The sequence below is a fragment of the Catharus ustulatus genome, chromosome 2 (genome assembly GCF_009819885.2).
Source record: "Catharus ustulatus isolate bCatUst1 chromosome 2, bCatUst1.pri.v2, whole genome shotgun sequence".
NCBI lineage: Eukaryota > Metazoa > Chordata > Aves > Passeriformes > Turdidae > Catharus > Catharus ustulatus.
The window spans coordinates 2792396-2804210 of record NC_046222.1 but is presented as its reverse complement, the minus strand read 5'-3'; the positions used below and the strand labels follow the sequence as shown (position 1 = coordinate 2804210).

The 11815-nt window shown below is 34.7% G+C and overlaps 1 protein-coding gene across 4 annotated transcripts in view; it reads right to left on the bottom strand.

Moving 5' to 3' along the window:
• Positions 1-837: 837 nt before the first annotated feature.
• Positions 838-11815, bottom strand: part of ARL13B (ADP ribosylation factor like GTPase 13B) — a 31578-nt gene continuing 20600 nt past the window's right edge. For 2 of the 4 annotated variants that reach the window (XM_033051390.2, XM_033051392.2), the window contains exons 5-11: positions 11709-11814; positions 9228-9430; positions 8129-8222; positions 6786-7002; positions 6308-6424; positions 5861-5929; positions 838-2926 (exon numbers count right to left, since the gene is read on the bottom strand). In XM_033051390.2, the coding sequence (XP_032907281.1) occupies positions 2850-2926; positions 5861-5929; positions 6308-6424; positions 6786-7002; positions 8129-8222; positions 9228-9430; positions 11709-11814 (883 nt within the window). In that variant the 3' untranslated portion in view covers positions 838-2849. Of the gene's footprint in view, positions 2927-5093; positions 5138-5860; positions 5930-6307; positions 6425-6785; positions 7003-8128; positions 8223-9227; positions 9431-11708; position 11815 lie in introns of all 4 variants that reach the window. The other 2 variants (XM_033051391.1, XM_033051393.1) reach the window with 2 other exon arrangements.

Below are 11815 nucleotides of genomic sequence, written 5' to 3'. Positions count from 1 at the left end.
AAGTTATTGGGTATCATCCTGAAGTTACAGTACTAAACTTTCCACTAAAATACTGGAATATATTACTGAAAAAAATACTGCTTGAATCCTTTTAAAGGGGAAAAAATTATCTACGTTGTTTACTTTGTTATGGTCCATCAGTCCTTTCCAGTCTCACCCCAGGGATCTAATGGATACCAAATATTTCTATTTTTAATAATTTTTATTAAAACCCCTTTAAATCTATGAGTAAGGTCTTTCTGTGGATTCTAGGATGTAACTAAAAGGGAAAACAACCTGACCAATTTATTTGAAGCACTGCGTCTATCACATTAATTCAGTTCATGAACATTACTATTCCTTCTTAGAAGATACCTTTAACTTACCTTTAAAATATTTTGTCTAAAATATATTTAAGACATTAGATATAGATAATATATGCTTAAATAGTGAATTTCTGTGTTACCACTCCTGTACTTAAATACAAATACTCTTAGCTGCATGCACTGATACATTTCAAGTGATCCTATAGATGACAAAAAGTCTAATCTAATTCTAAATCTAATTTGTGCTCTCAATTTACAGATGTACAACTTTTATCTCTCAAATATTAACTGTACTATCAAAGCTCTTTATAGGTATACATATACACCCAACTTATTGCCAATCTATCAGTATATTCCAAATTTGATCACACTTCTCCTGCAAAAATATGCAAAGATTCTGTCTAAAATAATCTAAAATGTATGTCTATTTCCTAATTTTAGAAATGTATGTGCGACTTGCAGCCCTTAAATATTTATGTCTAGATTTACTTCCAAGAAATTGTAAATTTATGGTAATACAGGAAACACGTTGATGCTTTGCATTAGTTTTATTCTATACATAAATGTCATCTTGAGCAAATAAAAAGTCATAGCAGTATAAATTACTGAAAAAACCCCACCATAGTAAATAATTACAAAGCATATTAACAAAACAAAACCTTATAAAACATTTTTGAGTACTTTGGTCACAAACTGGTAAAATTTATTTTAAAAGCAAAAATCAAAAATTATACAGGTGTCCACACACAACACACAGTTCATATATAAGCATCAATATTTTAGTTTCTCAAATTTTGTTACCACAGTAGTATTTAGCTTTATTTTTAGTGAAGACTTTCACGACTTTATTTTTGGAAAGAGGGAGAACAAAAGGGTAATACATTTCTAGAAATTGAAGCTGTATAAAAGTAAGTCTGTAAAAGGAGAGCCTTTAAGCCAAAAACTTGAGTGGTAACAGAACTAGTGTTAGTGAAATTGAGATTGCACATACAAATTTTTGTGCAACCTCCCCTCCACTTAGTATTGTGTTGTCTGAAGGGAAAATGACCACATCCTGAGAATAATTCAACTGAATCATGTTAAAGTATTAGAATACAAAAAAAGTATTCTTATGCTGGTAGTAACATAGAAATTGTTTTCTCCTTTCTCTAAACGAGCAAATAGAGGAATAAACCTCTCCACCTATTCCAAACTTGGTATCCTTAAGACTGGTTCTAATTAACTCTTTTTAAATTCCTTAATAATTTCATTTTAGTATGGCATATGCTTGTGCAACTCCTGCTGCAAGGGGTGTATGCCAAAGATTTCCAAGACCAAAGTGCTGAACACGTAACACACCACATTGTTTCAACAGCTCAACTCCTTTGGTAAAACCACATTATTGATGACAGAGCAGAACATAAAATGATCAAACACTGCTTCTCCAAAAAAACCCCTGAATGGGGGCTTCATCCTGTCTGTCATTAAGTGGCAGAACAGTGAACCTTTACAAATACACCACTGGTTGTCTCCAATGTAACAGTAAAAACATTTAAATAGGAATGTAACAAACAGTAACCCTTGTTGTTTAGGTATCACTTGAATGTGATTTTCAACACATTATATGGAAGTGTTATAAAAATCCTTAAAATCCTGGCACTTTAGTTTGCAAGATGGTATTTTAGTGTTATTGAGATTAAAAACTGTGGGAGGTCATCTGCATACTGGTTGATTCAGTTTCCCATCAAAATTGATGATTTAATTAGTGCAAATTTCCCACTATGTGCAATTATCTCATTTGTTGCAGTAGACAATATAGTATTCAACTCTATTTTCCCCACATAATTTATTACCTATGTCAAACTCAGTTAACAAAACAAAGAAAACAACAGATAAGAAAACTTCCAGACAGTTCAAATAGCATTATTTTGTATAAAATGTATTTATTTTAATTTTTTTTAATCTTACCCTCTGCTTCAGATTGCCAAAAATATGAAATATGTACTGTAATACCTAAGAAAAGGTACTACAAGAGAAATGTAAGAGTCAAATATACTTTATTTTTATGCACCTATCAGCTTTCTAATGCTCCCTAGCTATCATTTTATTGGTAGTAGGTACACAGCTCTACTCAAACTTTCAACTCATTTTATAAAAAGGTAGAAAAATATATTCAATATTTGTTTAACCTTTCTATACTCAGCCTATCATACAGGAATCTTACAAAATGCTTTAGAATCATTTATTCCCTGAAAAAATACCAACACCTGCACAGCACCTGGAGAAAGGTCTTGGTGGGAATGTACAATCCAGTATTATAGGATCTTGAAGGTGTTTTTCTTCAGGTTTACAGCCATGTCTTTTCACAAGGAAACCAAATAAATCCTGAAGAAGAGCTGGTGATGTGAAAAGTAAATGATAAAGTCTGACCACCTAAGTACAACAGGATGAACTCCATGGTTAGTTGTCATATGCTGATAAAATGTAATTTAAAACATTTTCCTTCAAGGGTAAAAAAAAAGATAGGATTTTAAAATGATGTATTTTAAAATTCTCGTTGCTCAGTTAAGCAATGACATCATGGGTATCACTGTTGGGTCTTTGGCGTAGAGTCAGCGGGGGCAGAGGCTTCCCATAGAAATCTGTGGAAGAAATTCCAGAGCAGAAAAACACATCAGTCCATCAGTCTGTCACCTACCACCTTCCTGCCTCAAAGAATGTTTACTAAACTCTTGCTTTCTTAATGAAAGCCAGGAATTCTATGAGTTTAGAGCTAACTCCTCCAAGCAAACTTTCAAACCTAGTGTTAATTAATGTCTAGAGATGGATGGGCCAAACAAGGGTTTAATTACATTTTGTTATACATGCATCAGCATCTGCAAGATCAAGCCCAAAGGGGATCTGTAAACATACCTAAAAATAGGAAAGCAGAAATCCAAAGTGTACAAATAACAACTGAAAAAATGAAGCACTGAATTTTGCATGTTGCTGTAGTCAAGGCTGCACTGCAATGTAGATTTAAAAGACAGCAATACTGTGCAGAATCCAAAATTTTGGGACCATTTATGCATGGCATTTATCTTGCAAGCTAAAATAACTTCCTAAAAGAACTATTTCAGAATTTTTAGATACAACTACAATATTTCCTTCCATCAATAAAGGAATTTAAAGTGGTAAAATTGTACAAGACAAAGTTAATAAGTACATCAGAAAAGAGTAACAAGTGTTCTCACACATTTGTAATGGATATAAAATAAAAAACCCATGCAGACTGGAACATGCAGAACACTTCACAAGCAAAATGATATGGAAGATGGTATGAGGAAAGAGGTAGAAATCAAGAAAAAATAAAAGCAGCTTTTTGAAGCATTCAAATCTCAATTTTGTTTATACAGACCACCTCTTCCCCAACAAAGCCTTGATGGCCTGCCAACACAAAACTCAGCTTTAATAAGTCATCATTTTACTAGCGTATATCCCACTTGTTCTAAGATGAATGACTTCTGTTAAAATTGCATTGCTGAGCTAGGATTAACAAAAGCAAACAAACTGAACTACACTACTTTAAGAATATGTGGACCTGTCTATAGGATTGAGGGTTTAATTATCCTTACATTGAGTCAGCAAAGTGAGAACATTTTTATATTATTGTCTCAAATATTTTGATTTCAATAGCACTAATTACAGCAGCAAGAAAACTACAACAAATGATTCTAAGGTTAATGAAAATCTGTCCAGTGGAGGGTTTTATTCACCCATTTTTTCAGGTCTGGCAGAGCACTTTAGGACTGGCAGAGAATTTTACCTCCTATAATGAAAGAAATTTCTTGCAAATGTATCCTCTACTGACAATGAACAGGCACTCATCAGCTCATGTTTTGCCAAAATTATTAGCATGACTGGAAAATGGCAGTCTTTAGTGAATATAAGTGTGTAATTACAAAGTTTGAATGCCTGAAAAAACTTCTAAACCCACCTTTGAATTTTGGACAAAGCTGGGGGAAAAGAAAAAAAATCCACACTGATTTATTTCTCTATTGAAGGGACAACCAAAAATAAGTAGATTTTCAGAAAGATGCAATCTAGGGATTATTGTAAGAAAAGGAATCCAAGGTAGGCTCCACTGGTCTTAGGGAAATTCTGAGTTTCCAGTCAGGAGCAGGTTCTCAGTATGCAAATATGTAAGAATTCACTGCAAAACACTGCTGTGTGAGAGAAAATGGGCAAGGCCAGATGGGAAATTAAATCAGTGCAAGATGGACTTGACAGTGCTGGATTAACAGTGGAACTCTGTGATCTTAAGGGTCCTTTCCAATGTCAACAATTCTCTGATTCTGTGGATCTCGACAGAGTTAAACCCCCACAGCTGCTTTAGGCAAAATAAATAAAGAAATCATGTTTTTGGAAATCAGGACCTGACTAAAGGTTTGACAGTGCTGGGCTATGTATGCAAAGAACTTTTTTCATTTATAAATAGTGCTTTCCTAATAGCTGTTTCTAAGTGTGAATCTTGTGAGTGGTTAAAATTCCTGAAAAAAAGGAATAAATCTCCCAAAGAAAAGCAATGCCTTGAATTCAGCTGTAAATTCTGAGTTTCATCCTGCACCTCTGGTCAAGAGATAATTTCCCTACCAATCTATTTGCCATCATTAACTTACAAAGCTATTTAATAATTATACTTATTTTACAAATTAACACCTAGCTTAAGGAGGTTTTTTTCCTCTTTGTCCCACCCATGCTCTTCCTACAGAATGCAACACCTCCCTTAGGCACAGATAAAAATAGAGTTCCTTTTCTTCCCCTCCCTACCTCTTCATCTGGCTTTCCTTTCTTGTCACCTTCTCTCTATTTGCCTTTAAAAAAAAGAGCAAGATGGATTTAAGATTAAGATTACAAATCACATTTTATGCACACGAGTTTCATCCCTGTGAGAAATAAATATTTTATGTTTAGAAATCTTATTTCCCCTTCAGGCATCTTTTGGCTCTCTGGCAGAAAAGCTCCTTGTTCTTGTGTTCCAGATGTCTCCAAATAGACTTTTCAAAATTTGAAAAATAAAAACATAAGAAAAATGAAGAAACTATCACCTCAAACTCAGGAAAAAATGTAATATCAACATATGGAAAACAGTCTTTCCCAATCTTCCAAAAATAGAAAATAGTCATTATTGAAGCAAGAAATCAAGACTCTGCCTACTGCACCTTGATATTTCCAGTTACAATTTTTTATTTAAAATGCCCTGTGTATTTGGACTCTTCAAGTAACTGGCCCCATTACTCTTTGCAATGTGTCACTTTGTGATTTTTAGGTGCAACTTCAGATCATTAACAACTTCTGATATCCCATGCCACTTTAAACTCTGAGGGAATTGGAGAGAGCTTATTGTTTTTCCTCATAAAAAAATCAGACTTGAAAAAAATCAAAAAGATGCTTTCTACTAAGCAAAAGGGAAAGCTTTTGGTCAATGAAAATTGGAATTTAGAAATGAAAAACAGACAAAGAATGAAATGAATGTAGAAGTGAATGGACAATGGAGAATGGTTTAAAAAGGTACAAATTCCCAAATACTCAATTACCAGGATGATGTGTGTCACCAAGAGGCTCAAGTTTTCGAAGTCTATTAAGTTTGGGAGTTCCCCATCCAACTGAAGGAAAAAAAACTGTCAGAGCATTCCATGACTGCACTGCATTATTCTGAGCTGTACATTCACATCTCCTTGGGAGAAATCAAGGCATTTAGAAATTCTCAAGCTATGCACTATATTGCATCTGTGGTGAAGAATGATGAAATACTTAAAAAATAAACTGATTTATCTTTGAAATATTGATATTTTTAATCACTTCAGTGAGTAATCAAGTTTCAGGGTTTTTTTTTTGGTAAACTGCATCAAAGATTTTCTAGAGAGGAAAGTTTAGTAGCTCCTCTCTCTATGAAGACCAGTCCAGTTTCATCATTCACAAGTGAGACTTTTAAAGGATTACCAACCACTAATTGAGACATCAGTTACTGTTTTTACACTTACCTGGGGGAAGAGCTGCTGGTGGTGTAGGATTCTTTGGAAGAGAGTCCTCTGAATTAACAGGTTCTACTCTGTGGCCCCTTTTTAATTTTGGTTTTTTACTTTTTTTCTTACTGTTATCTACATCCAACAGAAATAAAACATGACATATCCTACAGTTATATTCAGGTAATATCCTACATCAGATTCTAATACAATTGTTGGGGAGATACATCAGAGTTTTCAGTTCAAACTTAAAACATAAAATTATGGGAAATGTAAATCACACAACATTTTGCAACAGAAAATAAACTGTGGGCATAAAGTATTAGGAAATTCTATATTTCCATGAAGAAATTGAACTTATAGAACCTATTCCTGCATTTTAGTGTTTCTAACAGATGGCATTGGTATGTGGTATAATGACATGACAAATAACATGGACAGAAGGTAGAAGCATGTGAAAAATCACATGAAATGACTCAAAACGCAGCAGTTTTACCTGAGTCAAGGCATTCTGAGGCTTGCTGGTCACTCTCTTCTGCATGCTGCAAAAGCTGGGCAGTTGTGGAGTTGCACCTTTCCAGCCTGCTGTCATTTGTGTTTTGGCTACTGCTACTTGACAAGTGGTCCTGCTCTGCTTCAGATTTCAAGACAATTGTAGCTTTTTCAGTCTCCAACTTTTGCCTCTTCTTTTCCTTTTCCAGCTGTTTTTCATTCTAACAGAAAGGACAAGATTTTTTTTTAATGACTTCTAGTGCTGTAAACTGACTAGTAAGACAGAAGAGTTATTAAAAAATGAAAATACTCCCCCATATCCTAGATTTAGCATAGAATTTATTTTCAAATAGATGAAGAAATTAAATTCCCAATATCCTATCCAGAGGAAGGGAGGGGGAGTTATAAAACAAAAGGATCTTTAGATTTATTGCCTGTTTTCTTGTTTTATTTTTGGTCCTATTAAAAAAACCCTACAAAATAATCTTCTGCTTTATCTTCAATTACTTTTTTTTTTTAAAATGTGTTACTTAAAACAATACAGATGCACAGAGCCTAAGTCTCCAGAAAGGCTATCCCAGTTTGCATAAATACCTATTGTGGCATACAGCCTCAATGACAGTCTGCTTGACAATTCTGCATCAATAAATCACCATCTCTGCAATATTCACATCTGCACCTTTATTTTCTTGCTTTTGATGTCACTGCTAAATGGATTATTGTGCATGTAGGTGCCTTGACATGTTTTGTAGATATGGGTGCTTTTGTCTTGGAGAAAAGCAAATGTTTGAATTACTTGCTGGAAATGTTTACATGTTTCTTTAGACTGGGTTATCTCCAGGCAACTGAATAAAAAAATATGAACTCAGAATTGTAGGTTAAGGAAACTTTAATATATGAATGTGATTTTCATATTTCAAAATTAACAATAATTCTCAAGAGTCTATTTTCAACTGAAGAGGTTATGTTTACAAATCTGAAAAATTTAGAAGTCAGGAAGATTTGATATGACTCACCACATCACTAAAACACTTTAGAAGAAACTAATAGACCTTGAATATTTTCCACTTCTGAATCCCAGGAGTTTAATTAGGAAATGTTTTCAGTCAACTGTTTACATTTATTACTGTTCACACCAAACTTTTGTTCCCCAATCAATAACAGAGGTTTTCTTATCATGAAAAAATTGATTCAATGCACAGGAAACAAGGCTGCCAGGATTAAAATAAGAATTTAAAAAGTGCTGTGCAGACAGACTTAGAACAACTAATTCAAACGACCATTTTTCTCATTGCCTCTCAGACATTTGTTAGTGGAAATTCCAGACATTTCCACATATTCTCCTACCTCAGAGATGACAGTAGATATAGGCTGGAAGGGGTTTCCACGTTTCCCAGGCTCAGGGTCTTCCTCCTCAGGTGCATTGCCGCCTTCTTTCTCCCTTTGGCATTGTTGATGGGTTTATGTTGTTTCAGTGGTTTTGATGTTTGGTTTTGGGGGGTGTTTTTTTGGGTCAAGGGGAGGGGAAGGAGAGAGAATGAATAAAGAATTATGAAGAAGCCATAAATTTTATAGAGAACAACGTCAGCCCTCCCCACTGCACCTCTCAGCGTGGCATAAACCCAACACAATCCAACATGGTCAGGATGTTCTGTGCGTGCAGAGACGTGGCAGATCAGGAGCAAGCGAATCAATTTCTTTAGAAGTTTGTGAAATATGTATGAAGACCGTGTCAAGTTCCAGTTGTTTAAAATGTACTTTAGTAATTTACTTGCTTATTTAAAACAAAACAGCCAGAATATAGTCAAAGATATTTCTCAGTTACTTCTCACAGTAACTGAGACTCAAAATTCTCTGCCTATAGAAGGCAGAGCAGAGGACAGGGGTGCTTAGCAAATATTTTAAGAATGCCCCAGTAAAATGATTCACATCAGTTCTTCATAAGCACCACAGCAGGCTGCTGAAGACCAGAAAGGGCCTTGAAGTGGAGTAATAAATCAGTTATCCTGCTTCCCCTCACTGCATCATCTTTAGTGCCTTCATGCCTCACCTGCTGGATATCCTAAAATTTATTAAGCATAGTATTGAAAAAATTTTCATATCTAGTTTTTGATATTCACATATGGGTTAGAGAGTCTAACTTAATACTTTATTTTAGAAGGCAACTTCAGATTAAATCACAGGAAGAATTTTTTAGGTCAGCCTTCTGTGAAGTTATATTAGTAAGGCCAAATTTACTCCACAACTACCTTGCAATTCTCATTCACAGTACATTTCCAGCATGCAGCAAATCAAAAAAAGGGGATGAAGAGGCAAAACCTTCCAAGACTCTTGGCTTGTAAGCTTTCAGTCCTGGGAAGGCTGGTTCCCATAATATCTATGCACAGGAATGAACCAAGTGTCTTAGAGAAGGGAGGAAGGGATGGAGTGGGAATCACAAAAATACCTCTCTTCCCGTATCCTCCTGACTCGCTCAGCTCGTTCCAGCTTCTTCTGGTCCTCAAATGCTTTTTGCTCCGTAGTGTCTCTCTGGATGCGCTCATTTAAGGCATCAAAATCTTTTGCTATGATTTGAAGAAGCCAAACTAACCCCTTTTTGATTGATTTATCAACTTTTTTCCCACAGCCCATGATCGCTGAGCAAGGTTCCTGTAAATATACGGAGAAGGAGGGAAAAAATATTTGTGGTTCGGACCACATTCCTTGACTGGAAACAAGAAATTAGCTGAACAATTACTTTTTACTGTGAAGCTTGTAAAACACTGAGAAGTATGGGTTATAAATAGCCCATGCTAGATTTATCATTAAAATGGAAAAATCTGAGATGAAAGAGAATCAGCTTTGCTTCATTTCATGAAAAAATGTTCAACATGTTCATAAGTACCTTGAGGATAAATAAAATCTCCTGTGAATTTGTCGGAAAAGCTGTCAAACCAATTCAATTTTTTGTATCAGAACAGGCACTGCACTCAACTGGAATAAAATATTTTGTCATTATACTCTCAGTAGAAAGTGAGAGAAACATGATCTAAACCAATCTGTTGGAAGAGAAATGCAAACCTCATTGGGAAAATGGTTCTGAAAATAGTTCTGAAAAAGTTATGAAAACACATCTGATAAGAAAACATTGAAAGACCAAGAATGCTTCTCTAGAGGTTAAAACACTTCAGGGAGTTAGGATAGTAGCCTTCAAAAACATAAGGTGAAACTGTAAATAGGAAAAGAATAATTTCCTCTTAATTTTTCATGTCAGGAGAACAAGTAAAATAGCTTTAATTGGGACAAAAGGGACAGGGTTTGATGCAAGCTTGGAACACGGAAAATATGTTCTTTCAAGATCTCCTGGGAACTGTTTTCCAGAATGCTTTGAAGCACTGTATGTGTCTTTAAAAACATTCTCTGAATAACAATCAAATAGATCCAGCTATGTGTAAGACATGTAGGGATGATATTTCACACTGATCATGTTCAGGATTTTTGTTTATGAAGATTAAAAGAGACCAAGTCTCCAAAGCCAACATCTGAAAAACTCTCAGTGCACTTTTCCATCTGACAAGCGTTTAGATGGCACCACAGTCAGATATGAAATGTACAATTCACAGCAGAAAAAAAAAATTCTGACCAGTTATGTTTAAATTAAGGTTCAGATAGGAGTCCTTTTCACTGTGGAACCCTCCAGCAGAACCTAGTCAGGAAGGAGATATATAGAAGATGTATACAACTTGTTTTTCTGAGAAAACAAAGATCAAACACTGGCCAGCACTGGGGCAACATTCTCAGTTTGCACCAAGACTATTGTTGCTGCAGTTTGGTTATAAAATATAAAAATTTAGAAATATGGAATATTCAGACATATTAAATAAGAAAAAGAAGAAGGTCATTTTCACTGACACTGTCCAAAAGCATGACAAATTACTCCTTCATTTGCTTTAATTCTTTGTGGGGAAATTTAAAGATTCATAACTAAAAGAATAAGAAGAAACAAAAGGTTTTTTGGTCCTTGCCTAACTTCCCATCTTGTTTCACAATGCCTCTGTTTAAATTTACCCCAGGAATCATCCCACAGGAGTTTGGGACCATGTTTATCTTTAAAGAGCCTGGAAAAGAAGGTGTCCATTAGAGTAGGAAACAGTTTTAAGAGTGTGTGATCTGGTGTCTTGACACACAAAATATAAATAAAGAACAAGAACAGCATTTTACTGGCACATGTCAGAAATTAAGCAATTAAGATTTATTAGAATACAAAAGTATCTTTCAGATCTTTTTTTACTGAGTAATTTTCAAGAAAATATTTTTGGCACACAAGTTCCTTGGAAGAAAACAAGGATGAACTTGCAATTTTAATTTTTATGATTGCTGTATGTGCATAGTGCAAAGTGCACTAACTGAAAGAAAGCACTCAAATAATCATGACATAATAAACAGAGCTATGCCCTACTTTAACTCAGCTATTAGAGAAAATAATAGCAATATGTAGTGCTCTATAAATTTTGCAAATCTCCCTAATGAATTCAAATTATTTTTAAATTTTAAAATATAAAGCTGAAATGGTTTTGCAAACTGCCTTCTTATTTTGGTTACTCACAGCATAACCCTCATGATCTTTCAAAATGTTTTTTACTCCCATCAGAAAAAGATTGTGGAAGTAAAGCCCTACCTAAGACACTGGTAGATTAAAACAAAGGCTTAAACTTCAGGGACAACGAATTTGGATATATGAACTGAAACACTGACCAATATTAAGTAGCTTTCATAAAGATTTCTGGTTTTGGCTCCCCCCACAATGACTTCCTGCGAGGTTTTTTCTTAACAGGACAGTGAATACTACATCTAAATTTCAGTTTTATGCCATGTAGCACAATTTTCTACCTTAATGGAAGCTTATCAGAAGATATGAGAAAATGTAGCATCTTAAAATCTTACTTACAATTTGACAGAGACACTTGTGTTCATTAACCAGCCTTTCCAGAGATAAGGACTCAATTATATCTGCTTCTGACAGAGCTCCTTCTCTGTCCTGCTTATTTGCCAGCC